The sequence below is a fragment of the Rhinolophus sinicus genome, chromosome 12, assembly GCF_057876585.1.
Source record: "Rhinolophus sinicus isolate RSI-liver-muscle chromosome 12, RSI-T2T, whole genome shotgun sequence".
In the NCBI taxonomy this organism is placed as follows: Eukaryota; Metazoa; Chordata; class Mammalia; order Chiroptera; family Rhinolophidae; genus Rhinolophus; species Rhinolophus sinicus.
In genome coordinates this window covers 21,441,719-21,469,484 of record NC_142512.1, presented here as the reverse complement: position 1 = coordinate 21,469,484, position 27,766 = coordinate 21,441,719, and the positions used below count along the sequence as shown (strand labels likewise).

Genomic DNA, 27,766 nt, shown 5'->3' with positions numbered 1-27,766 from the left:
ACCTTGTTCTTCTCCCCGTTTTGGCAGCAGCCCCTCGGGGCAAGGGGAAGCTGATATCATAATTATTGGCTCACCCAGCAGCTGCCTCCCCTCACCTGATGTCAGCACAGACCCGGGACGGCCAAGCTGACGGACTGACAGACGGACTGAGCTCTTGGCCCCCCAGCCTTGGGCCCCCACGCCGACCTGCTTCATTGAGCAGGTAAGAGGAGACCCGGCCTCAGTCAGCCGTGGAGGCCAGCAGGGCTGGGCCAGGGCATGGGGTGGGGGGTTACTTTTTTAACGGGCCCTGGGAAGTAACTGAGAGCACTGGGGTCCTCTCCATCTTCTCACTGCACCTCAAGGGAGACTCAGGAAGTGTGGTGAGTGCCTGAAGGCCAAGGAGGACCCCCTCCTCTACGCTCCTCCCTCTTGTTCCTGTTCCAGGTTGTCTAACTTCAATCCTTCTTGCTATAGCGTGGCTTTTCAGTCCGGTGTTGGTTGGATTTTGAGCGTGCCTCTGTGTGTTGGAGAGGGTGTGCTTAGCCACCCTGTGCTGGGAGAAAATGAGAACTCGGAAGTGCTAGAACTGGAAAACTTGAGCTGAAAGACGGGAAGGCAGATTCCCATATCAGTGGTTTTTCCAAATGGAGAGGGGAGAGCTCAGCTCTGGGGGCTGGGTGGTGACAACGGTGTGTGTTGGCCAACTTCTCAGGGCAGCCTGGGTTGGGGTCTAGATGCCTCGGGCCTGGGGGGAGACCTGAGTTGCAGGAAGGAGTCAGTGCACCTGGTGGAGAGACAGACAGGTGGCAAACAGGTGCTGTGGCCGGACCTTGATGCTGAGTCAAGGCAGAAACCCCCGGAGATCTAGGAACCTCTCTCTTCCTCAAGACCACTGAAGCCAAGAGGCCTGATAAGCAGATTTGGGACATGCAGGGAGCTCTCAGACCCTTGAAGCCTAGAATTGGGGTCTGGGAAGTGAACGCCTGCAGGGAAATGGCTGAAGCAGCAGGAAGCCCCCTCTGGCTCCCATGGCTGCTCCCCACCCCCTACCTGGTCAGGTAAGGTTCTGGCATTCCCCGTGGAGTCCCCCAGGCCCTCCCTAAATGTCCAAAGAAGCAAGTTAGATTAAATGTCCAAACACACAAGTGGGTGTGTTTGCCTCTTCTCTCTGCACCTACAGGTGTGGGGGAATATGCTTGTATGTGCATTGTGGCCCACAGCTGGTCAGAGGGAAAGGACCTGAGTGGAGAGGGACCATTCTCTTGAGATGTCATCTCACCTGTCCCCTGGCATCTAGGCTGGTCATTTCCCACACCAGACAGGGCTGGCCCCTCCTTGCTTTCCTAATCCTGACGGAGGAAAAGCGATCAGTTCTCTCCCAGCCATGAAGTCCTTCCTATAGTCTGAAGTCTCTAGTGCTACAGGGGCCAGCTCTGCTGCCAGTTCCTCTGGGCTGATTGGAGGGTGAGTGGGGAAGGTGGTATTGCACTCCACTCCTGTTCCCGTTGTGCCTGGCTTAGGCACTTTCACCACCTTTGTCATTCCCTGACCCCTAGGACACAGGCAGTAGAAGGGCATGCCCAGCTGATGGGAGGAGCACCGCCTGCCCTGGCCCCTCTCTTTTGGTGGGCCAGGCCGGGCCACAATTGGACTGGGGATCTTCAGAGGCAAAGGTGCCATGGGGAGAGGCACATGTCCTCCCAGCTCCCGCCCAGCCCCGCCTGCCCTGCCTCTGCAGAGCTCAGCTCCCGGCTCCAGGGCCTGCTGAGGCACGCTGCCCCCCCAGGCCCGGCGCCTCACTCACCTCCCAGGGCCAGGAACCTGTTCTCCCAGGAATGCCAGGGAGTTCTCAGAGGACTTTATTTCCCAGGGGCTCAGGGAGCCCCAGAATCCTCTCGATTATGCTCCTGGGAAGGCAAGGGGAAAATTAGGGGGTTTAGGACCCCTCCATGCTCTCCATCTTTGTCTCATCTACGCACAGACCCCACATGGTCCCCAGCCGACAGCTTTCATCATTCATTATGTGAAGGAAAATGTCTTGGGACAGTTGAAGACAAGGGGATAGTCCACTGGTGACACATACCTTCTGGGAAGCCGTCGTGTATCCCTTCCTTGGTCTCAGGGAAAGCGTTCCTTTAGCCCCCATGGAGAGTACCATCTGCCCTCTAAGTAAGCAACACAGCACCACTTCCCGTGAGCTCTCCATCCTTCCCAACCAGGAAGTCCTTCCTGATGTCTAACCTCCCTCCTTCCTGCTTAAGTCTTCATGGACCAACAAAACCCCCTCTGCCTGCACAGGGCTCAAGCACATAGCCAGAGACTGTTACCAAGCCACACTGAAATTTCCTGGGCGTTTGTATACAGGAAGGGACAGAAAGAAGGTCCCATGCCCACTGCCCCTCTATTAGTCTCTCCATCTCCATACTCTAGTGAGGAGGGGGCTGTTGGGAGCCACTTCTACCTGCCTCCCCTTGTTTCCTCATAACAGAGCGATGCAGGGGACAGAGAGATCCCACAGGTATGCCCGCCCTTCTTTCCTTCCCAGTCACAGTCCACCATCCCTGCTGAAGCCTGCAGGGGGCAGTTTAACAGGCCTAGATTTGCTTCTGTAGCAGGAGAGATGGACATTAGTCTTCAGAGAGACGTTTCAGCATTTTAAATTGAGTTTGGCTAGAGTGTGTGACCACAGGAGGTGGTTTCCTGAGTGGAGAGGCAGCCATTGATCTGAGAAGGGTGTGGTTGGGCTGGCAACATGCCCAGGAGCAGGGGCATGACAAGATGACCTCCCAGAGACTGCATCTCAGAAGCATCAATCAAAGGTCCCCGAATAATTTCGGTCTTTCCAATTAATCCATTCCCAGCCTTTGCCCCTAACTCCATCTCTCTGCCCACACCCAACCTCAACCCCACCACATCCGTAACCCTGCCCCTCCATCCCTGTCTCCATTCGCAAACCCACCCTCTCCCCATTCCCATCTCCAACCCCTATCCAAGTTCTCATCCCCAATTTCACCTCTATCTCCACAACCCCATCCCTCTCTTCCCTCCTCACCTCACTTCCTCAGCCCCACCTCCATCTTCATCCCTAACTCTATATTCCCATCCACACCATCTCCAGCTCCCTAGTATGGATCTTTCCATACACTGGAAATACTCCTCGGCGTCCAACACCCCTCATCAGCGCCCCCACCAGGTCCTGATCTGTCCTCCACCTTCTCCAGTGTTCAGGAAAAGCCCAGAGTCATGCCACTAGGATAAAATGGATGGGATAGGATCATCCCTAGAGAAGCCCTGAACTTCCCAATCCCATCTGGACCTTACAGGCTGGATGCTGGCCAAACAGTAAAAATTAATTCAGATGCAACAAGACAGGTGAGATCTGATGTCCAGATGGATCTCGCTACGTTGTGGGTGGGTGGCAGGTAGAAGGAGGAAATGGAGAGACATGCTCAGAGGGCCTTAAAGGGAGGCAGTGGCAACATTTTTTGGGAGGCTGGGGGTGTATCTGATCCAATTTGGCATGGCCAGTCCCCAGGCAGGGAGATGGACAGAAGCTGAAGCAAGGAGGCCTGTCAGGTTGTTTAGGAATGGCCATCATGAACATTCCCGGGTCTCTACCCCGCCTATGGCTCTTGCTTAGTCAGCTCAGATTAATGGGGCCAGGGAGAGAATTAGCTGAATCGTGATCTTTCAGGGAACTTGACTTGAGAACCAGCTGTGAGTCACAGAGAAAAGAGAACGTATTCTCTCATGACTACTCTGGAAGCTCTGGGTCGGGGGTACCCCTCGAGACCCCCAAGGATACAACAGCTAGCCCACTGGGACGTCTGACCTAACCCTCAACCCCGTGCTCATGGGAGGATGCATGTCAGTCAGCTTCAAGCCCTGCTCCCCCAGCCTGAAACTACTGCTTCTGACAAACTACAGCCAGTCTGAGCGAGCGCGCGCACACACACAGAATGGGGTGTGTCCCTGGAACCGGATCGCCCGGAGACAGTTGGAGATCCCACCTACACTTGTAAATTCCACAACCATGTCCCAGACTACATCAGCTCATCAGTTTTGGAAGGCATAGGACATACACAAGGACACACACACACACACACACACACACACACACACACATATCACCAAAAAACCCAATTATCAGACTCTGCACTTAGAGGTGTGTTACCCCACAACAGAGCCAGAGTGACCACAGAAGTGTTCACTGTCAGAGGTGTCCCCAGCCCCCTCTTGGTGTGGGGGTGTTCCTGGAACCCACTTTGGGCCTTACAGAGCATGTGGAGGGGGGTCTCAGTCTTTCTGGGCCTTTCCATTAGCATATCCAGTCTCTCTGCGGTGAGAAAAGTTTTGGAGAAAAAGTTCTTTGGGATGACAGTGCCAAGCCCAGGAGGATCTGGGGGTAGTCAAGGGAGAAAGGTAGGATCTGGAGCCCAGGAGCTGAATGCCCAGGGAAACACCCCCAGAACCTGTCACTTCTCCATGTCCTTCTCCTCAGATGGGCAAGAAAATGAATAGGTGCTCAGAGCCAGCTTCACCCAGCCCCGGTGCCTGGAGGAAGGGCCCGTGCGCAGGCACCTGCATTGCAGGGCACAGTCCCTCTCGTGGGTGGGACCTCAGTTTTCCCGTCTGTCAAATAGAGATGGGCTTCATTGGGAGGGCCTCCCAAGTGCTCTTCTCACTCCAAAGTGTGGTAAGGCCAAGGCAGTGAATTTACTGCCTGCCTTGTGTGTGTGCGAGCGTGTATTGCGGATGGCATGAGGGGAGGGGCTCCACTAGTATGTGTTTATCTTGTACTAGATCTGTATTTTAGTAGTGGTGGAAGAATTAATATCCCTAATAATAGATTGGTAATAATGAGCAGTCCTTCTGATAATGATATGTATAGTGTGAGAGGCCTGTGGCTCCAAGGGACGGTAGGATCCTGTGCCATCTCATGCCCCCACAAGGTGAGCAAGCAGAGGGGGGCCCAGCAGAGAGGGGACCACCCCAGTGAGGAGCACCCTGGGAAGGGCAAATGGTTGAAAGGGTGGATATCTCAGCCCCCATCCCTCTCCTGAAATCCCATGGGCCTGGGAACCCAGGGGAGGAGGCCACAGCACCAGACACGATGGTGTCACTTTGTCTTCCTCAGAACATTTTGACATCTGGTTCTCATTTAGTCCCCAGGACGGCCAGGTGAGGTATGTAGGGCAAAGATGAGGATTCCATTTTATAAAGAAGGAAATGAGGTTCATTCCTGTGACTGGTCTATGCTGATGGCAGAGCTGGGAGAGGATGTCACTAGGGTCCTTGGGCAGAAGGACTCCCTGTGAGCCCAGGAGGAAGCTGGGGAGGGGGTACTTCTGAGATGATAAATGCCAGGCTAGGGGATGAGGTGAAACCAAGCCTCATCATCCCTGTTGGTCTCACAGCTCAAATCCTCAGCTGCCAGTCACCATCACAGCCAATCAATTCTGAAGCCAGTTACCAAGCCGCCCATGAGAGGCAGGAGGTGGGACCACCAGGCTCCGCCCTGAGAGATTTCATATGGGGGCAGGACTTCCGGACCTTGGAATAGCAGAGCTAATGGGTACTCAAGAGTCAAGCAGCTTCCTCCCATCCCCCAGCCCGTTCGTTCACCCACTTCAGCCAGTATGGCTGAAGGAAGCTTGTTGTAAAGAAAGATGAAGGCAGTATTTCGTAATCTGAAAAATCCTCCTATTCCTTCAGTCACTCCCCACCTTGGTTCCTTTCACAGCTGGGCAGACTGTAGATTAGAAGGAATTTTCTTCTCTGGAAAAGAAGTGTCTAAGGCCTCAGACAACTGCGTTAGGCACACTTCCCTCTGGGAGGATTCAGCAAGAAGTCCTGGAGCCCAGCTCTCCAGCCAGGCCCCAATGGTTCTAGTCACCTCGTCACCTACAAGTCCCTTGCCAGGCCTGTTCTCACCATCAGACCCAGTCATGCCTTTAAAAATCGCTGTGGAAGGTGAGGGGCGGGAGGCATCTTCTTCCTAAGTTGCCCATCTAAGGGTTTCATGTTCTTGAAATTGAGAGTTTTGTCTCCCCCCTTCCCCTGCTAACCTTTGAGGGCAAGATGACCTTGCTTCTGGGAGCAAAATATGGAGATGGGCTCACAGCCTCAGAGCGTGGACTCCAGAGGAGGCAAGAAGGAGGAAAAGGCAGAACATGAGTGACACCTGAGAGCAAAAGATCCCTGGGGACTGGGAGTGTTTAGGTGGAAGGTCCCTGACAAGGTGCATCTCAGGAGTAGGGAGAACCCAGTGGAGCCAGTCTCGCAGACTAGGTGACCATCGCAGAGGAGAGAAGGTGTCCTGGTAGGTGTGTCTCAGAAAGGGATGGATGGAAGCTTTGAGGGGTAGCATTTTTTCTTTCCTTGAAACCAAGCATCCTTTCTTTCCCATCTACCAAATACGCATCCACAGGTAGGTCGAGGACTCCCAGTAATCTGTCCCACTGTCCATCTATCCATGTATTCACCTTTCCATCCAGTCATTTGTCCATCCTTCAATCTGTCCATCCATTGATCTGTAGATTCCGTCCATCCATCTATCCTCCCATCTACCCACCCATCCATGGTCTATCCATCCAGAGAGGTCAGGCCCAATTTGTCTCCCCAGGGCTGCTGGGAAGTGCCTGTGGTCCTAAGCATTTATGGGGCATGTGACTTGCCTGCCTGGCCTGGGGAGGCAGCCCCGCCCCAGCCCTCAGGCAGGGGGCCGGTCCAGGTATGTGGGAGTATTTATACCTCCATGGAGGTTCTTGGGGTGTTCCTAACCTGATGACTCCCCGAAGCCGTGATGGTGGCCATGGCCCAGGGCCCACTGTGAGTGCTTGGATTCAGCTCCTTTGGGGCCAGGGTTGGGTGGCAGGGGCTGGGGATGGTTTGGAGAGATGGAAAGCTGCCCAGACGTGGTGAGGGATGGTGGAAAGGAAGGGGTGCTAGGTAAAGAAGTGCGCGGGAACAGAAAGCTGTTGGCGTCAGGCATCTGCAGCAAGACTGGGACCCACTCTGCAGAAGGGATGAGTCTGTTGCCATTTACTAGCCTCTGGAGTGTCCCTTGGTGAATGGCAGGAAGGACAAGATAAGAGGACTAAGATTTTAAGGGAGATAAAATCTGGGAGAATTTCCAAGTCGGACCTGGGCATGAAAGGTGGCTTAAGTGTTTTTTCAGGATGAGTATTCTGAGCGATGCGCTAGGACCAGCCTACTTCCAGAGGCCGGGGAATGACTGAAGTGGCTTTGAGAGAGCCCTGATTTGGGGGATGGGAATGACCTTGCTGTAATCGTCAGTGGCTCAGATTTGAGGAAAGTTTCACATGGAGGACAAGTTTGTTTTTTCATCCTTTGTTCTTCTTCCCCACTGCACCTTTCTATCTGTCTGTAGCTGCTTCTCAAATCACTTTCATCAGATCTCAAGGCAAGGGCACCTGACCCATTTCCTGAAACCCAGGCAGGGTCAAGACCCAGAGGGGCCAGAATTTTGGCCTCAGAAACCCCAACCTTGATGAGAAGAGAGGAGCTAGAAACCTCCTTCTTCTTGGCACCTCCAGATGCTGAGTATCGTGGGGTGCCCAAGCCTCAGGAGAGAGCCTCCAGGCCCTTCCCTGCTACCCCCCCTTAGGTAATTAACGATCTGCTCCAGGGGACCCCTCCCAGCAGACTGGCGGGTGGAGCCCCGGGTGGGGCCACAGGCAGCATTGGGCATGGCCCCACCCCTCATAAAACATGCTGCCGCAGCCAGCAACTGAAACCATTAAGGCGGAACTGCACCGTCTCCACCTCTCTCATAAAGGGCGGGTAGGAGGCAGCCCAGGTAGGAGGGAGTGTGGAGAGCGCCCAGTGAGGGCCCTCGGTGTCCTCTGTGACTCAGCTGCCCACAGGGGATGCAGGGACAGACCCTCCCAAGGAAAGCTCCAACCTTGCCCCCCACCTGCCGCCCTGGCTTCCATGTGTGAGCAAGGACGCTGAGGTGTCCCCAAGGTGGGGCCATGTGGTATAGTAGTTAAGCACCCTGGCTTTGAAGCACCCTGGTGTCTGAATCCTGGGGAACATAATTTAGTAGCTGAGTGAATTTGGCCAAGCTGGGTCATCCTCTCTGAGCCTCAGTTTCCTCATCTATAAAATGGGGATGATAATACAGCACTTCCCTTCTGGGATATAATAACTCACCCAGCTGTTCTTGTTCCCCTTGAGGATTTCCTCAGGGAGTTCTCTCCTGAGGTCTGAACCTAGCTGACAGCTCTGTGGACCATAGACACATCCCAGGACCAGCTTCAGCATCTTTAGATGCAAATAATTCCAGTGCCTCTTTTTACTTATAAGGAAACTGAGTACAGAAAGGGGAAGTGACTTGTCCAAGGTCACACAACCAGAAAACCAGGTGTTCCCCAGCCCCCACCCCCAAATGGCCCCTTGTGCTTGAGTCCTGAGGCACTAGGGAACTGGTTTATGAGATGTGGGGAGATGTGCTGGGTAGAGGGGACACAGGTCTGGCTGTTTGTGAGAAAGGTACACAGCAGGGATTCGATAGTGATCATTGCCGATCCCGTTGTCAAGCTTTCTGGGGAATTTCTTACCTGTCACTCTCCTACTCAGGTTAGAAGGTCATTTCTGTCTTCCCTCCAACTCCACAGAAGATCAAGTCCACCTCTTTCTCCATCCCTACCCTCCCACTCACCAAGGATCATGGGAAGAGGAGAAGTTCAGAGAACAGAGGGTAGAGAAAATGCCCAGATACTGAAATGGTCTTCAGAGAACGTTTTGCCAGAGTTACACCCCTGGAGTGTGTGTGTTTGGGGGTGTGACTGGGGTTCTCGAGGGCTGAGAATCAGGAGTTGTGGTTTTCAGTTCTAGCTAGAAGTGACACATCCAGAGCATGTCACTTCTTTCTGGACCTCAGTTTTTTCCCCCTGAAAAATGGGGTTAATGACCTTGTTCCCTGACCAGTGATGTGCTGATAAATGTTCAGCAAACAGCTCTCCAAAAAAAACTAAAAGGCTCTGCTTTGTAATTTGTAAGTATTTGCTAATTTCCATGGGCAAATATTCCCACCATGTCCAATATGGGCTGATTTCACCGAACATGGAGTTGGGAAGAGATGGACACAATTGGCTCTTGAAAATCAATAGCTGCTGGCTCCAGCGCACCACTGCCTCCTCCCCTCTGGAGCGAAAGGAGATGAAATGAGATGATAGATACAAGCGTGCTTGGTAAGCTGCAGAGCGCTTTATAGATGTGAGCTAGGCTGATGGTCATCCTTGCAGTTGGAGGGACCCCAGGGTACATTGAGAGTCCTCGCCTAGCTCCAGCCCAGGAAGGGGTAGGTTGTGGCTTGTGGGAACCCCCATTAAGTGCACGGTGATGAGAACCATCTGGGGTCGCTTCTGGGCTCTGAGAGAGGAAGAGAGCCGACTGGACCTCCGGCATTGGTTTGCTGGTGTGTGAGCAGGCACATCCCACGGTGCTCCCTACAGCAGGCAGGATAAAGGTTAGCCGTCAGTAAAAGATTCCTTCTTTCTGAATAGAGGTTGTCAGCCCCAGAATGCTGTCAGCCATCAGAGAGGCCTCCTGACGGATCCAAAGCAACAGTCACCCCCTCCTTCCTACTCTAATCCCTGGGAATTTCTATAGCCTTTCTGCCGCAGGGGAATGGATAAAATGATCTCTAAGGCCAGAAAATCAGGAGCAGGGAAGTTTAGCCTCTGCTAAGGGAGGAGGAGGGTGTCAGGGAGACGGAGGTGGGAAGCAGGAAGAGGAGTTTCTTCTGGTCTCCCTGCCCCCATCCCGAGCTAATGCTTTAAATTAACTCTGTCCCACTGTTAATTATTAGTAATAGCTATAATTTATTGAGCACGTACTATGCATTAAGCTATTTACAAGCAATATTTCATCTAATTCTCCAGAGAGGTATGTATTATTAGCCCTATTTTACAAATGAGGAAACTGAGGCCCAGAGAAGGAAGTTAAACAACTTGTCCACCCAAGGTCCTACAGTTACTGAGATTCAAATCCTATCCTGATCCCAGAGCTCTTGAACTAGATCAACCAACTTCGGGGCTTTGCCGACTACTCCAGGTTGGGGTCAGGGGCCAAGGCAGCCTCATCCCTCTCCCCACAGTGAGCCCTTCCCTGTGTTGGACAGGACCCCCCCAATATACACCAAGCAGAGCCCGTCCACCTTGCCCCGGAGGCAGGAGGGCCCTTTGGACTGCAGTTGATGGAGGACCCCCTCTTTCCCGGGCTGTGTGATCTTAGGCAAATCACAGCTTCTTCTCTGAGCTTCCTTTCCTCATTTGTAAAATAGAATTTTGGCTGAGGTAACCACTGGTCCCGAATCAAGAGTTATCATTTATAAAACCTTCCCAGAGGAAACCCTGCACCAAGGACCTTCCCGAAACTGCTGCATCCTCTATGCAAATCAAGGAATGGGCCTTCAAACTCTGTATAACCTCCTTGGCTCTAATCCTGTCCCCGGGGGGCTTGGAGGAGGGGGGGTGATGGTTTGGCCAAGCCCCTGGGGTGTGAAAGCCATGACCATGACTTGAAGCCTTCAATTAAGTCCTCTTACATGCAGGAACTCAAAAAGGACTAGAGATGGTATCCTGGAATATAGGGGCTGGTGCAAGGATAAGAGTGAAGCAGATGCTGCAGGGGTCCTTCTGGGAAGGCCAGACCCTCGTCAGGAGGTGAGGCCCAAGGTGGGGCGCAGGTTCATGTCTCAGAGGAGCAGAACTTGGGTCTGAGCCCTCTGAGGCAGGCTGAGTGAAGGCCAGGAAGACAGGACAGAGCTGGCAAGGGCAGCTGCCACCTGGGCATGGGATCATTAGCCAGTCTGCCCAAGCCTGCCAGGCCTGAAGCAGCGAGACCATCAGGAAAAGTCGAGTCTGGGGTCAGAGGCCACAGCCACATTTGGCCCGTGAGGCCAGATGTGTGATACGTCTTTGAGCGTCTTCTATGTGTCAGACACCTTGTACGCGTCCTCTCACTTAATCTTCATGGCGACCCTGTGAGGCTGGTCCACAAGCCCCATTTGTCAGAGGAGCAAAGTGAGATACAAAGAATTACCCAGTTTGTTCAAAGTCACTCAGCCAGGAAGTGACACAGCTGGGACTGTAACTCAGGTTGGCTCAAATCCAAAACTCTTGCTCTTAACCACATCTTATTCGGCCTCCAGAGAGAGGAGTGACCACCACCCCACCTGTTACAAAGCCTGAGTCTTGGGGGAGGAAGGGCCCCCAGCCTTGCCTCTGGAGGTGCTAGAGAACACCTTGGGAAAGCAGCTCTGGGTTGGGGCCAGGCGTGGCAGGCAGGCCACAGCTGTCCAGGAGATGTCCAGGGAGTGGGGGCGAGGCCGGGCAGTCATGCGGAGCTGGAGATGAGCTGCCCTGCACCTTGGGCCCCATGCCTGCTCCACTGCGGTGTCCAGTTACGGCCAGCTCGGCGCTTCCCCGGTCACGCCACATTTAGCATTGCCGAGTGAGCGGGCGCCAGGACATGGAGAAGGGGCGGTGGAGACTCTTGAAGGGGCGGGAGAGCCTCCCACTAGGCCCCCAGCTGGACCCCAGCTACCAGCCTCCTTCACCACTGATCCCCTGAGGGACTTTGGGCAAATGCCTTCCCTTCCTGTCTAATGTCAAACGATGAAGATAGTTTATTTAGCAAAGATGTGCTATCACCGGGCTAGGTACTATGGGGCCACCAAAGCCATCTTTCCTTCCCAGAGCTCCTGGGAGAGTATGGCTTGGGAAATAAATACAGTTATCCCTCTCTGCTTGACTGGGTCTTGGGTAGGAGGGATAAGTGTAAACTTCATGCTTTTCTTGTTGCCTGTCCCCCAACTTATCCCACCCCCACTCTGACCCCCAGCAAATGAAGAAACTGTAAGAGGAGTGCAGCCTCCAGAATTAGACAAATCTGAGTTCGAATCCTGACTATCAAGGATTAGCTATGTGCCTTGGGCAAGTCACGTAACTCCTCTGAGCCTCAGTTTCCTCATCTGAACAGTAGAATTAATAATGTACCTTCCTCAGAGGTGCTCTGACAAACCAATGAGAAAATTCTCCAAATCATTTACACAGTGGCCTGCCCAGAGCGTGCGTTCAACAAATGGTAGCCTTTATCAGAGACCACTGGGTAGAGGAGTAAATTCAAGAGCAGTTGCCCTTTGCAGGTGATGGAGAAGGAAGGCAGAGACCTGAGGATGACAATGGCAGTAAAAGCCATGCTAATAATGATATTAATAATGAGAGCTGGCATTTTTTGAGCACTTACTACAGGCAGGCACTGTGCTAAATCGTTTGTGTGCGGGATGTCATTTGAAACAGCATGCCCAGGAGAGAGGCCCGAGCTCTTTCCCTGATTTGTAGGTGATGACTGAGGCCCAGAGAGCTTTGCGGGCACCGCTAGCAAGGAAAGGCCAAGGCTGGCTTGGAACTGAGTCCTCAACCACGTGGCTGTGCTGGGGACACAGTTCTCCTATAATTCGAGGAGGTCTGAGCAGAAAGAGCCCTCAGGTATCATGTAGTCCAAGTCCCTTGTTTTACAAACGGTAAAACGACAGCTCAGAAAGGGCAGTGGCCTGCACAAAGTCACAGCTATGAGATGAAATTTGAAGGACGTAGGAGAAAACAGCACATGCCAGACATGCTACAGCGGACCAGTGGCAGTGTCCCCAGTGCCATGGCAGAGTTGCTGGTCCACCAGGCAATCAAATGCCCAGGTGTACACGATAGCCATGCCAACAAGGCCGAGGCCCCCACGGGTGGCACTACAGCCTCGGCCTCTGCTAAGAGCTGGTCACTTGTCGTGTGAGGGTCACTCCCACCCCAGGCCTGAGCCTAGCCCACTCTCCAGCTCCCCTTCCTCTCAGGACCACCCACTTGCTCAGCCACTGCACAGGGTCTGTGTGCCACCGCCACCTAGCCCAGTCCTGCATTGAGGAGACAAGAGACAGAGCGCGAGGAGCCAGAGGCAGGGGCTTACTGGGAACCATTACTACTTCACTCCTCTGCAGCTGCAGAGTCTAGAGCCACCAAGCCCTCGCTCCCTGAAGGGCAGTGGAGGTGGTGGGGAGGCTCCTACCTGGCTCATTTTGCTCTCTCTCCCTATGTCTTACTCTCTCACACTGTTTATCTGCTTCCTTGTGTTGTTGATGTTTCTCTCAGTTTCTCTGTTTGTCTCTCTGCCTGCCTGTCTCTCCCTTGGTCATCAGATGTCTGGCTGGAGTCAGGGTGCCAACCCAGGGATGGGGTGGGAGTGGAGGTGGTGGACTTAGGGTTCGTCACCCCTCGACGCTGGTCCTCATTCTCATCGCAGCCGGCTTTCTTCGAGGCCAGGACTGGGTGATGGTGTCACTGCTCCCGCCGCAATCTGACGTCACGCTGCCGGGCCCCACCATCCTGGAGGGCGAGCCCCAAGGGGACCTCATGCAGGCGCCAGGCCTCCCAGGCTCCCCTGCCCCACAGAACGTAAGTACCTGGCACCTAGGCCTGGGCTGGTGGACCAGTAACCCCTACTCCCCAGGGACCCTCTGGGTCTGTCTTGTCCCTTCCAGCAGCAAACAAGTACCCAGTGGCTCCAAGATCCAGAAGTATTCAGATATGGCCTTTGCTTATCCCTTGAGTCTGGGGCTTTCCCAGGGCAGGAATGTACATCCATTTACTGGGGGAACCCCAGGTTTAAGAGCAGTATGCCCTCCCCAGACTTGGTTTTTCAGGGCAGGCTAGGCCTCCTCCATCACTTGGGGACCCCCCAGAACTCAGCCCCAGACCCCTGCACCCTAGCACAGAGTAGCGTCCTGGTCCAGCCCCCACTCACAGGTCTCTACCCTCTGTCCACCCAGAAGCATGCCGGCTTCAGCTGCTCGTCATTTGTGCCCGATGGCCCTTCAGAGAGGGCACCCTCACTGCCCCCACACAGCCCCAGCATCGCGTCACCAGGCCCTGAGCAAGGCCACTGCCCAGCTGGACCTGGCCCGGGTCCCTTCCGGCTGTCACCCTCAGACAAGTACCCAGTCTTCGGCTTTGAGGAGGGCCCAGCAAGCAGCCCCGGGCGCTTCCTTAAAGGCAGCCACGTGCCTTTCCACCCATACAAGCGGCATTTCCAGGAGGACATCTTCCCTGAGGCTCAGGCCGCTTTGGCCCTCGATGGACACTCTTTTAAGACTCCGGAGGTGCTGGAGGCCTTCGAGGAGATTCCTGTCGATGTGGGGGAGGCTGAGGCCTTCCTGCCTGGCTTCTCTGCAGAGGCCTGGTGCAATGGGCTCCCCTACCCCAGCCAGGAGCACAGCCCCCAAGTCCTGGTAAGTACCAGTGGTCAGTGGTCATCCCACCTCCCCTCTGTGCCAGCTCCCAGCAGCCCAGATAAGTCCTCTGAGATTGAACTCCCCACTTTCCCTTTCCAGACTTTTCCACTCAGAGTCAGCGTACATCAGGCAAGCAGCAAGCCTAGTGAGTTGGGGTCTCTTGGCTTCATTCTGGGCCTCCAGGTCATCTGGGGAAGGGATGCTGGCCTGGTCCAGCTTGGAGGGGGAAAGATGGGGGAGGCAGGTCAGGCTAAGGAAGCTGGCAGCTTCCCAGAGGCTCCTGAGTCAGGATTCCAGTGTGTGACTTCTCTCTGTTTGTTTAAGTGTAAGAATCCCCAGCCAGACCTACACGCCCATATGCAAATGCGAGAAGAAAAACACATTCCAGAGGCCAAGAGAAAGGGTTTAGGGAGGAGCCAGGGAGCACAATATTCCCCTCTCCCGCTTCCGCTTGGGCACACAGAGCTGAGAGAGGGCTTAAGTCTTCCCTGAAGACCCTTCCTGACCCCATTCTTTGCCCAGAGTGGGGCTTAGGTATATTCATAGAAGTAGCCTGAAAGCACCTTGGAAGGTCAACATGTCCTTCTACCGCCATATTCACAAGCTGTGTGACCGTGGACAAGTAACTGAGCCTCTCTGAGCCTTATCCAAAAAGTATGTTTCACAGTATCTGCCTCATAGGCTTGTTGCCTCAGAAAGAGGAAAGCCAAAAAGAGCTTTGCTCCCTGCCCCCCAGCTTTGGAGGTCCCCAAGGTGATGAGCACTGAGCAGACTCAACCTGGGCTATTCCTACTCCCAATGCCTTTCAGCCCTTCTTACCTCTTGCTTTCAAACAGGCTCCCATTACATCCTGAAGCCACCCCCCACAAAAGCCTGTTTCCCAGGCTTGGAAGATAGAGAAATGGGTTGGGCACCTATCAGGTGTGGTCAAGACAGGACTTTGTTCTCGTTCTGGAGCCCTTTCGTGGCTTCTCCTCAGGCCCATTGAATATGAGAGCAGCCCACAGTGAGGGCGCCATCACATCAGCCACTACCTGCCCTTCCCCCCACCCCACCCCCCAATGCCCCAAATGTCTACCCAGTGACAGCCCCTGGTCACTCTGCTAGGTGATATCTTTCAAGTGCCCCTATTTAATCCTCACGACAGCCCTCTAAAGAATTCCTACTATCTCCATTTTGCAGTTGGGTGAACTGAAGCTTCATAGACATCAAGTGACTTGTTGTCCCTTGGCCTATAAGAGGTGAAGCTGAGATTTGAGCCCAAGCCCTTACCCCCTGCACAGTGGAGAAGAGTTTCGGTCCAGAGACCCATAGCTAGCTGGTCGACAATCTAGGTGACCCGGGCATATCACTTCCCGTTCATGGGCTCAGCCCCATCATCTGCCAAATGAGAGGGTTGGACACTGTGCTCTTGGCCCTTCCAGGCCTGAGATTCAATGATTGTGGTTATCTATGCATCAGCAACCCCAGGGCACACCCAGAAAGAGCTCACAGCTGGTTTGACCCTCTGGGCCCAGATGCTGTTTCCCAAGGCCCCTCGGAACCCCAGGAAGAGGGGTCTACCTCCTCCGGGTTTTATTTACCTTCCAGTACCTAGCTGACCACCCTTCCTGGCCCTACTCAGGGTAGAGCTCTGTACTAGGCCCTGGGGGCTTTATGTAGGGCTCACAATTCATAGGAAGCCAGAGTCTGGTCACCATCACCATCAGCAGCTACAGGCTCCTGTGCCAGGGTGAGAGAGTGCCATGGGTTCATGCAGACCAGCAACTGGGCAGACGTCCTGAAGCAGGGAGCAAAGGCTCTGAGTTGGGGATGGACTCACCAGTACCCTCCAGAGAGTCTGCTGGAGCTTCCCTGGGCTTTGCAGAAGAGGAAGGGGCAGGGTCTGGGGTCCCCAGCTGGACCAACCTGTCTGGCCACTTCCTGTGCTCCCCTCATCATGGCTCTGAAGTGGAATTCTGGAGCTGTGACCTTTTCCGGGATGTCCTTTGCAGACCTATTCTGAGAGGGTGGAGGCTCAGAACCAGCAAGCAGGACCCAGGGCCTGGCTTGATGAGTGGGGTCAGGCACTGCCCCCTTGCGCCATTCCAGGGAGCTCTCTGGCCCTATCTCAACCTCAGTGAAACCATTGACAAGTTCCCCCCCCCCCTTCTCTGGACAGCCCACACTCAGCCTGTCACCTGCAATGAGGTGGGAGGTAGGGAGCCCAAGCTCCACTACTAACTTGCTGAGTTCCCTCAGAAAATTCCCTGCCCTTCTCTGGTCTCTGTTTGTTCTCCAGGAACAAGCTTTGGGGGAGGGCGTGTAGGGGTTGTTTTTGTGGAAGGATTAAGACACAGAAGAGAAAAAGCAAGAAAAACAAAGCCCAGCCTAGTCATCTGCTTTTTCTTCCAGCAGGGGTCAGAAGTCAAGGTCAAGCCCCCAGCTCTGGAGAGTGGTCCTGGGATGTACTGTTTCCAGCCTCCCTTGCAGCACATGTACTGTTCCTCCCAGCCCCCCTTCCACCAGGTGGGTCTGGGGCAAGTGGGCATGCTTTCCCAGGGTCTCAGGATATTATGTGGGTTTGTGGTGTGTGGGTGTGCATATGAGCGAGTTTGTGCACAACTGGGTGGGCAGGTAAGGACGGCAGGGCCCTGACCCTCAGGTTGGGCCACCTGGGGTGGGGGACAGCGGTTCATGGGGCATGAAGCAATTACCCTTCTCTAGGGTTGAGTGGGGCTTTTCTGAGACCCAGGCAGGACATGAGAGGTCTTAGAAAAGAGAATGGGGCTGAGACTGGGCCAGGGCCCAGATGTGAACCAAAAATGGAGGAAGGAGGAGAGGCAGACAAAGACAGGGCAGAGAGAAAAGGAGTGTGTGGGGTGATACAGAAGGCTGAGAAAGGCAGGGAACAATGGGCTGCCATCTGGGTCAGCCACCATCTTAACATGTGGCCTTGGCCTCAAACTTGCTTTTAGCCTAGACAGGGTGGGACCAGGCATGGGGTAAGGGGGACTTCCCACCTGGAAGCTCCAAGTCCCCATCATCTTTGGCCCTTTCCCCTTTGCCTACCCCACTGTCCAGCCTCAGCTCCTCCCAGATGTATAGGATGCCAAGTAATTGCCCCACACAGGCATGGGATGGAGGTTTTTAAAAAGAGATAGAAAGAAAAGAAACCCAGAGCAGCTAAGCAGTTCCTAGGAGTCACCGGGCAAGACAGAGCAAGTGGCTGCCCAGCGCCGAGCTCCATCCACCTGCAGCCTGGCACTAAGACAAGCCCTGCCTGTGGAGCAGGTTCTATTCCCAGCCTTTGGCATTAGCCCTAATCTTGGCCCAGCCAGGGAGGCAGGCACGTGGCGGGGGGAGGTAGTCAGACTGCTTGCTTTGTGGGAAGAAAGATGGAGGGAAGCAGAGGGGACACATGAGAGGTCATCCCATGAAGGGTCCAGCTGGAATGGCCAAAGCCAGCCTGAGGCTCATGGTCTGACACAGGGTAGGTGTTCCTGAGGCAGGGTTGCCCATCAGGGTATGAGCCACAGCAGGGCTAAGGGGCTACCAGACCTTAAATGGCCTCACCATGCCCAGCCTTGCTTTGATGCCCTCTGCATTCCGTACCCCCTCCTCCAACAAGATGGCCGCACCCAGGGCTTTATGGAGCCTGCAGAGAGGGTGACTCAGGCACTAAGTGCCTCTCGGGTGACCTGGATAAAGCACTTCAGCTTGGAGTAGATGGGGGAGTCAGAGTCTCCTTCCCCCTCCTCGCCCCCATAAAACACCATCCCTGGCACCGCAGCCACTCCCTTTGCTGTAAAACCACCTCCTACCCCCACCTGCCCACCACCATGACCGGCCCTTTCAAAGAGCCATTGAAACTCGTAAAAGGTGGCAGTGCCCAGCAAACGCCCAGGCTGGACATCACACTTCCGGCCCAGCTGCTCCAGGAGATGCAAGGGAGGCCTGTCCAGCACTCCTGTCCGGAAGGGTGCAGAAGCCAGGGCAACCCCTCACACCTGTAGCCCAGCCAGACAACTATCCCTTAACCATGGCAACCAGAGTACCTAGAGGGCCTGAGAGAAAGGAGCTGGAGGAAGGGAGCTTTGAGGCCTCTGAGATCCTGAACTCTGGAATGTGGGTCTCCTCACAGGCCTTCAGATGTCCACACGCACTGCCAGCCCCCTCAGATAGCTATTGGAGCCCATGACAATGGGTGATAGAGGCTAGAACCGGGAAGAGAAGAATCTAGCCTTAGCTCCCTCTCTGGATGTATATGAATGGGGGAAGGGGACCCCCCTCCTTGGGAAGGCCGGTTCCCATGGCAACCACTCTGCCCCTTTGACCTCTACAGTACCCACCAGGTGGTGGCAGCTACCCTGTACCCTACCTGGGCTCCTCACACTATCCGTACCAGCGGATTGCACCCCAGGCCAGCACCGATGGGCACCAGCCTCTCTTCCCCAAACCCATCTACTCTTACAGGTATGTCTCCCAGCACTCCTGGGTGGAAGGAAGAGGAGTGAGGGACCTCTGGGGAAACTGAGGCATGGAATCCTCATGGTATAAGGGTAATGGTGACGTGGGGTGGGGAGAGTCCCAGCCAGTGGGCTTCCAGAGGATGTTGGAGAGGTGACTCCTATGTGGCGACAGGGGTAGACTAGATCACCTCTGACCTCTCGTGTAACCCTGGGGAGCCATGTCTGTGGCTCACCCCCTTTCCACACCCTCCCTCCCCAGATACAGAGAGAAGCCCTACCCCAAAGCTCTACTGGAAATAAGGGAGGGATGAGGACTGCAGAGGCAACTCAGTTATTCAGCGTCTGCCAGATCCTGTGTACCTTCTCTGGGGCTAGGGTTTTAGGTGCCAGGCCAGCAGCACCCAGCCCATCTGGGAGAACTTCCATCTGAACTTTCCTTCATCCAACCGACAGTGACCCTCGACCTCCTGTGTGCCAGGCTCCACATGGGGTCAGGTCATCAGCCACTGTGAGCTCAGGGGAAGGAAAAGGAATGGAAACATCAGCCAGGAGCACAGAGAAGGGTTTTACGGGAAGCAGGATGATGCTCAGAAAGAGCACATGCAATTCTTGGAGTCTAGCAGAACGAGGTTCAAGTCTAGGCCCTGGAATTTACTAGCTGTGAAACCACACACAAGTTATTTAATCTCTCTGAGCTTCTGTTTATTTATCTGTTAAAAGAAAGAAGAGAGAGAGAGAGAGAGAGAGAGAGAGAGAAGGAGGAGGAGGAGGAAGAGAGAGAGGGAGGGAGGGAGAGTGGGAGGGAGGGAGGAAGGAAGGAAGGAAGGAAGGAAGGAAGGAAGGAAGGAAGGAGGAAAGGCAATATTCAGACCTTTGGAAGGATTAACTGAGAGAATATGCCTGGCACTTTGTAAAGTCTCAAGAAACCTTGATTCCCTCCCTTACTATCCAACGTGTATGCAATTGGCTGAGGGCGGATTGGTAATGACAGCTTCCATTTAATGAGTGACTTCTATGTGCTAGGCATCATCCTTAATCCTCATAACTCTGAGGTAGCTATTACTTTCTTCACTTCAAAGCTGAGGAAACTGAGGCTCAGAGAGGTTAAGGCACTCACCCAAGGTCACCAGCTAATGAGTGGCTAAGCCAGGATTGCAATCTAGATCTCTCAGCTGCCACAAGACCCTCACATAACTGTAATTCCTGACTTCAGTGGACAGTTTTGCATCCTTTCTTTCAACCTCATAGAGCCTCTCACCCAATAATTCTGCAGCAGTTTATTTCTCCTCGACGACTCCGGCTGGGGCAAGGGTGGTGGGGGGAGACACCGGTCCTGGTCAGAGTTTCAAACTCTCAGGGCTTTCTCTGCCTTCAGCATCCTCATCTTCATGGCCCTTAAGAACAGTAAAACTGGGAGCCTTCCTGTCAGCGAGATCTACAATTTTATGACGGAGCACTTCCCTTACTTCAAGGTAAGCCCCAAGATCTGCTCCCACGCCCCCACCCCCAAGTCTTGGGCAAGCCAGGCCTCTCTGGAGCCAGAGGATTCGGTTGGGAGATGGGTGAAGCATCAGAATCAAAACCAGGTGAGGGTTTTCCCCCTACATGCTTTTCCTTGTCTCCACTTATGAAGGTTGAGTTCTGTGTGTGCAACAGAGAGCTCAAGCCATTCACCCAGAGTTACACAGAAGGCTGGAGTCAGACCTTATGCTGGTGGAAGGTGGACATGTCAGTCCTGTTAGGCTTCCAGGAGCATCCACCTACCCCAAGTGAGGAGAGGGAGCATGGGAAGAGACGAGAGATTGTCCTCAGCTCTGCCCCCACGATGCCGTAGGGCTGGAGGAATTTGGGTAGGAGCTGGCCAGCCAAGGTGTTATGGATGCTGGGACCGCAGAACCCATTGCCTTCCAGGGAGAGATTAGGATCTGCCTCTGTGGGCGGCAGGCTCAGCGGCAGTTCTGCCAGAAAGTGGGGTATGGGCTTCATGGTCTTTGAGTGTCCCAGGGAACTGGCTGGCTCACCTGACCTTCCCATGTACATCTAGTTCCCGTCATCCACAGAACGGGCTTCTGGGAGCTCTACTGGACTCCCTCCATACAGGCGGTCAGAAGAGGTGCCCTTCTTTCCAGATGGGCAAACACATCAGAGAGGGTGATCAATCTGCTCAAGTTCACCCAGCAGGTGGGACCAGTTGCTGGCTCTGAGCTGTTTGGTTTCACACACCACACACTTCCCTTCTCTGCATGCCCCTCAGACCCTCCAGCAGAGACCGCTTCTCCTGGGGTGGGTGCAGGGGAGATCAGAACTTGTACGTGAGGAATGCCTTTTCCAAGGCCTGCATCCTGGTGGATACAATCTCATCTGCTACCCAGGCCGAGGGCGGGAGCTGAGGCCCAGGTAATTCACAACTCAGCTCCACCTGCCAGCGGATAAGTCCCAGCCCCATATCTTCCCGATTGTCCTGCCTGGGGATAATTTGAGGCTGATATTCAAACAAGTGTTGCTGAGCTGTCATCAGATGAGGAGTGGGCAAGATGGCCAGAGTGGTCTGGCCAGGAATGGAATGGAAAAGTATGGTCATCTACCAAAGGTTCTGGAAGGGAGTGGAGGGAGGAGAGTTGTCTCTGGGTTTCAAGAAGCATTACAGCCGGTACCCAGGGCTTCCCTATACCCCAGCAGGTCAGGGGACCAAACTCTCCCTAACCCCTAAATCCTTTGGAGGATCATCCACAGCTTTAAGGGGCCAGGCCAGAGAGAGGGAACTGAGGGCTCTGCCCCACTCCTCTCAGCCTTTCTTTCCTCTTTGCTAACTCCCGACCTGGCCCCCAGCCCCTCCCTGCATCTCATCTTCCTGGCTTAATTATTTTTCCTGGGAGCCGTGTAATCCCTGTTTTATGGGGCTGAGGAGTGAAGAGGTCTGACAGCTTTTTTTTTTTTTTTTTTTTTTTGGTTCTAGTTGTTGTTCTTAGCAGTTGCATCACTCCCTCACTCCCAAGTTTACATTTGACTTCAGAGAGAAAGCATCTGTGAGGATGGGACGGGCCTCAGATTGTGAAGCCAGCCCTATGGGGTGACCTGGGCAGGGCCCTTAACTAGGGGACAGAGTTGGAGTCTGTGGTCTGTCACTTCCTCCTTGTGCCATCTAGGGCTAGGCCCTTTCTTCTCTGAACCTCAGTTTCCCAATCTGTAGAATGGTCAATTTGGACCAGTTGGCACATAGATTCCTTCTAATTCTGATACTTCTCCCTGATCCACGTAAGGAATTAGTTCAAAGATCCCCTGCCTCCTCTATTTCTCTCACTCCCCATTTGAAGGTCACTTTTCTGGGCAAGAACAGAGTGGACCCCAGGGTAGCACTCATGCCCAAGGTAGGTGAGGTGGGTATCCTGTAGCCCCATGAGTCAGGGATGTGGGACTGGGGAAGTGTCCAGCCACTGGACATAATTGCTAGTGCTGACCATCCTTCCAAACAGGAAGTGGTTGGGGTGTGGGCTGCCCTGGCATCCCAAAGGCTCAGATTTATGGGGCTGTAAAAGGGTCCAATGCCCATTAACGCTGCCCATCAGGCAACACAGCCTTGATTCCTAGTAGGAACTGTCATGGGAGTTGAAGGTGAATCCCCAGCTGGCTGGTTTGGAGGCTCAAGAATTCTTTCTCATGACCCTGGGAGCCTTGGGGGTGGGGGGGTCATCTCAACCAGCCCCCTGCCCCAGGCCAGCTGCCCTTGAGAAAGACTCCGGCAGTTCCTGCCAGCAACTTGCAGTGACGCTGGCATCAGGGCCCAGTTCTGCTGGGCGTGATTCAGCCTGGCTGCTCCCTGGGGCAAGTGAGCTGGGAGGAGGGAGTGGCCACTCCTCATTAAGCAGAAACTTCAAGCTGAAAGGGAGAGGGGCCAGGAGGTGAGGGTGAACGGGCCCCACCGGCCAGAATGGGAGCTCTGCCCACAGTCAGCCCCTTTTGGGCCCAGGACTGTCCCAGAGCCTAGAACAAAGCTGGAGGTGGGAGAACTGAGGGTGCCTCCTGGCACCCCTGCCACCGCCTCTCACCCAACTGAGTCAGCCTAATGGTTTTTACAACCCTCCCTGGGCACAATTACTGGACTGGTGGCATGACCGGGCCTCCTAATGGGTGTTTATTCTGTTGGCACGAGCACCCCCCGCCTGAAGGCTGGCCTCCCCACCAGGGCACGCCCCCCGGGCACACTCATGTGAACACTCACACCCACGCACACATACAATCATAGATACCCACACACTCCCAGAGAGACTTTCTCACACACACTCATCCTCAGAGACACACATGTCCTCACACTCAGATGAATTCACAGACTCATTCCCAGGAGACAATACAAGCTCACACGAAGGAGACACATTTAGGGACATATGCATGCTCATACACACAGTCTCTCTCTCTCTCTCTCTCTCTCTCTCTCTCACACACACACACACACACACAAATCCAGATAAACACACTGATGTATGTGCAACATGTGCACACACCCAAACACTCACCAATCTCACCCATCTTTCTTTTCTCCCACGTTTGCCCCAGTGGGGATGAGGCTGACCCAGGAGAAGAACATTCCATAGCCTCCCCCTCATGCCCTCTCCAAAGTTGACACCAAAGACCTCAGAGCAGTGAGTTCCCTTTCCACAAAGGGCTCCAAATAGAAGCCTGAAGACCCACGGGGAGCGGTCTCACTCCAGGTCGGGGAAAAGCTGGGCCTCTGTAGCACCCAGCAGCCCTCCCTTTATGAATCACCTCCATCATCCTCTGAAGGGTCAGCCAGGGATAGGGTAGCATGAAGGCCGATTTTAGGTGAAAATAACTGGTGGTCAAGTTTCCTGCCCCACCACTGAAGGGTACCAAGCGTGGGCTGGGTGCTGAGGAGGACAAGGCCCAAAGTGGGCTGCAGTTCTGTGCATAGAGTGCAGTTTTTCTGGAGCCAGCCCTGGAACCAGCTTTAGCTGCTTGATCCTAGCCTGAATTCTTGTCTCGCTCTGCTCCGGCAGACGGCACCTGATGGCTGGAAGAATTCCGTCCGCCATAACCTATCTCTCAACAAGTGCTTCGAGAAGGTGGAGAACAAATCAGGAAGTTCCTCTCGCAAGGGCTGCCTGTGGGCCCTCAATCCGGCCAAGATTGACAAGATGCAGGAAGAGCTGCAGAAGTGGAAGAGGAAAGACCCCATTGCTGTACGCAAGAGCATGGCCAAGCCAGGTGAGGCTGACAGGCTGTGCAAGGCACTGCCCAGGATTCCCATGAGCCAAAAGGGGGGGGGGGGGGGGGAAGAAAAACCTGAACAAGGAAAATTGATGAGAGAGGAAAGGGCCCTGAGTGTGGTTCCAAGGATGGGGAGGGTTTGTGGGGAAAGGGAGGTCTCATGGTGTCCCTCTCTCTCGGGCCTTTTCAGAAGAGCTGGACAGCCTCATTGGAGATAAGAGGGAGAAGCTGGGCACACCACTGCTGGGCTGCCCACCCCCTGGGCTGGCAGGCTCAGGCCCTGTCCGGCCCTTGGCACCTCCAGTTGGGCTCTCCCAGCCGCTGCACTCAATCCACCCAGTTCCAGGCCCTATTCCCGGCAAAAATCCCCTGCAGGACCTACTTGGGGGGCACACGCCCTCCTGCTATGGGCAGACATACTCGCACCTCTCATCGGGCCTGACCCCTCCTGGACCTCCGCAGCCGTTGTTCCCGCAGCCGGATGGGCATCTTGAGCTGCGGGCCCAGCCGGGCACCCCCCAGGACTCGCCTCTGCCTGCCCACACCCCACCCAGCCACAGCACCAAGCTGCTGGCTGAGCCTTCCCCAGCCAGGACCATGCATGACAGCCTGCTGCCAGACGGAGACCTTGGCACTGACCTGGATGCCATCAATCCCTCTCTCACCGACTTTGACTTCCAGGGTGAGCTGGGGGTGGGAAGGGGAGGTGGGAGAGACCCGGAGAGGTGCACCTGGCAGTGTGGCCCATTCCTCCAAGTCTCCAGGCTACAGCCTGCCAGCTGCCGGGTTTCCGGTCAACTGGAGCAGAGAAGGCCGGAGCTGGCAGGGGGTGCCAAGGGGCAAAAAGGAATGCCCTTGCCCTCCTTCTGGTGCCCCTAAATATGTTCCCACTGACCCCATCATCAAATCACTCTCAGCTCTGGATAGTCTGGAAAGGGCCTGATGTTTCATTCCATGCTCGGTTGTCCTGAGAATCCTAACATTCCCAGAAGCAGATGTTCTTCTGAGTTTATCTTTTAATGCAGAAGAAGGAAAGAGGTCTTTCCCCTAAAAGAATGTAAGGCTTCAGAGCTAGGTAGGTCCTGAAGAGATCTGGGGGCAGGAGTCTGGGGAGAGGTTCTATCCATTCTACTCCATCTTGCCGGCTCCATCTCTGCATGTGGCCAGGCCCAGCCATTCCCATCGCAACTCCAGTGTATCCCAGGCCTGGTACTGACCACAGGGGGTTTGGAGGAGGGTACTGACCCACGTCTCTGACCCCCTGCATACACTAGGATGGGGAGCCTCCACAAGCAGGTAGAGGCAGCTGACCCTCTGAGAGCTCCCAATCTGATGAGGAGACAGTGCAGGTCTTGGGAAGCTATTGTAAGAAACGCAGATAGCTACTTGCTCCCGTCCAGAAGTGGGAAGCAAGGCTCAACAGCCTCAGAGGAAGATCCAGGCATGTGGGCTACTATAAACATTTACTAACTATCAGGCAGCATGCTAGGCGCTTTATGTGTGCTCCTTCATATGGGCCTATAGGATAGGAGGGATTATTAAACCCATCTCACAGAAGCACGGAGGTTAAGTAACTTACTCGAGGTCACTTAGCTAGAAAGACAGAGAGTTGGGATTGGAACTCAGGCATCCAAGTTCACTCAGTGTTTAGTCTGGCCTCCTTCTTCCATATCCTGTAATCTTGATACCCGGGGCAAGCACTGGGGCCTGGCCTGCCATGATGGCGGTCACATGACACAAAGAGGAGGATCAAGTGGCAGCCCTATTTGCTCCTCAGCGTAAGGTGTGCTTCCTGGCTCTGCTCCTGTCCCTTGGGCCCTGCAATGGAGGAGGCCCAGGGAGCCAAGCCCCGCCACCTTCAGGGGTCCTGCAGTGCACTGTTGGAAGATCTGTGGTCTGGGCTGCAGATCTACCTTTTTTGGGAGCCTGGGCAACAGCCAGGATGAAGAATTCCTGGCGCTCCCTCCCCAGGCATTTGCATCAAACCTTCCAACAGGCAGCTTTCAAATCCTCAACCCTCCCCAACCCCCAAAAAGAGCCACAGAGTTCATCTGGGCTATGGCTTTCAGACCACACATGGGAGGAGGAATCAGAAAGGTTCAGCAACTGCCTGGGGTCACACAGCTAGTGCCAGGGTCTGTTCCCCAGTCAGTGTTACCCCAATCCTGCTCTATTTAGCACATGAGAGCCATGGGGAGGGGGGCAGAGAGGGCCCTTTTGGTACCTCTCATGACAGCTATTCTCTCCCCCAACTAGGAAACCTGTGGGAACAGCTGAAGGATGACAGCTTGGCCCTCGATCCCTTGGTACTGGTGACCTCATCCCCGACATCATCTCCAATGCCACCAGCCCCCCCACCACCGCACTGCTTCCACCCTGGGACCTGTCTGGCAGAGACAGGCAATGGGTCAGGCAACTTGGCACCACCAAGCAGCGGGGCCTCAGGGGCACTGGGTGACCTGCACCTCACTACCCTCTACTCAGCCTTCATGGAGCTGGAGCCCACGCCCCCCACGGCCCCTGCTGGCCCCTCCGTGTACCTCAGCCCCAGCTCCAAGCCCATGGCCCTAGCATGAGCCATGCCCAGCAGCAGCTCCAGCCTTTGCCTGGCCTGGGAGTCCCAGCGGGCCGCCCATGTTGGGCTCACTTCAAAGGTCAAAGAAGGAAAACACTCCCTGTCCCCTAGGGCACTGAAGCCAACTTGTTTGTTAGCTGGCAGCTGGGGGTGGAGAAGATACCACCCAGGATCCTGCCCTTCACACATTTCTGCTGCCTGGTGGGCTAGCTCCTCACTCAGAGCCCCTGAAGAACAAGTGTCCAGGCAAGAAGAAAACAACTCTCCCTAGCTCACACTCATCCACACTCAAGCCTTCACGCACGTGTGCGTGTACACAGTTATTCAGACATACTCCCACCCACATACTTTATATCCAGAGGAATCAGAGCTACATCACAACTCCTGGCTTCATTTCTGGGGCAGCTGAGGGTTTTGGGTACCAAAAGCTCAGGGCCCCTAGGCCAGGTCCAAGAATACCCCGAATGCTATTCTGACGTCCACGTTCTCAGTAGGCCTGGCCCCCTCCAGGCATGATCTTCCCCAAAAGTCCCTGTATTTATTCTCCCATCTTCATCCCAGCAGCCCATCAAGGAGGAGGAGATATGGAGCCTCTCCCCAAGTTGTCTGGGGACTCCCCAGCGGGCTGCTTTAGCAGCACCAACTCTGCCAGGCTCTACCCGTCCTCAGCCTATGCTCTGTCTAGCCTTCCCCAGAGTGACACACAGGAGGGGCAACGTCCACCCCAGGACCAAACTGAGCCCAATTCCAGCACAAAGTGTTTGGAAAAGCCCCTGCCCTTGGAAACTTGAAAGTGAACTCTTCTCCCAGCCCTGGGTGCAGGAAGGGCCCCTCCAGGTCACAACAGTCTCACTCTTTCTCTATAAGAAGTTCATGTAGTTTAGGCTTCAGCTTACTTGTTACTTCCAGCGGTCTCAGGCAGCCTGGGCATTGAGGGAAGGGAGGCCTGGTACAGGCTGGCAGGGGAGCACCCATGTCCCCTCTCTGACTGCTTGGCAGACCTGGGATGCCCTTGGAGCAGGGGGTTGTGGCCCAGTTGCCTGCCATGCCCTACCTGAGAGCCCAACCCCCACCAAGTGGGGGCCTTAGCCTCCCCTGGGCCTGGGTGACAAGAACCCCCAGAAGTTGGCCCCAGGCTCAGATGAGGCACAAGCAGATCCCAAGATGGCCTGCCATTGTGCCCTGTCCTGGAACAATAAAGCAAGTGTCTTGTGGTCTGGGCTA

General features: G+C 54.6%; 1 protein-coding gene across 3 annotated transcripts; it reads left to right on the top strand.

Annotated features, from left to right (window-relative positions):
- Nucleotides 1-27,766, top strand: FOXN1 (forkhead box N1). 3 transcript variants are annotated; one of them, XM_019731386.3, is made up of 9 exons: nucleotides 1-202; nucleotides 13,306-13,457; nucleotides 13,832-14,290; nucleotides 16,691-16,801; nucleotides 18,618-18,748; nucleotides 20,120-20,216; nucleotides 23,757-23,964; nucleotides 24,158-24,649; nucleotides 26,224-27,766. In XM_019731386.3, exons 2-9 carry the CDS (start codon nucleotides 13,335-13,337, stop codon nucleotides 26,541-26,543), a joined length of 1,941 nt encoding a protein of 646 aa, XP_019586945.2. In that variant the 5' UTR covers nucleotides 1-202; nucleotides 13,306-13,334; the 3' UTR covers nucleotides 26,544-27,766. The 3 variants fall into 3 exon arrangements, with proteins under 3 accessions (XP_019586945.2, XP_088658175.1, XP_088658176.1); XM_088802049.1 differs by having other exon boundaries at nucleotides 16,688-16,801; XM_088802050.1 differs by lacking the exon at nucleotides 1-202 and having other exon boundaries at nucleotides 13,156-13,457; nucleotides 16,688-16,801.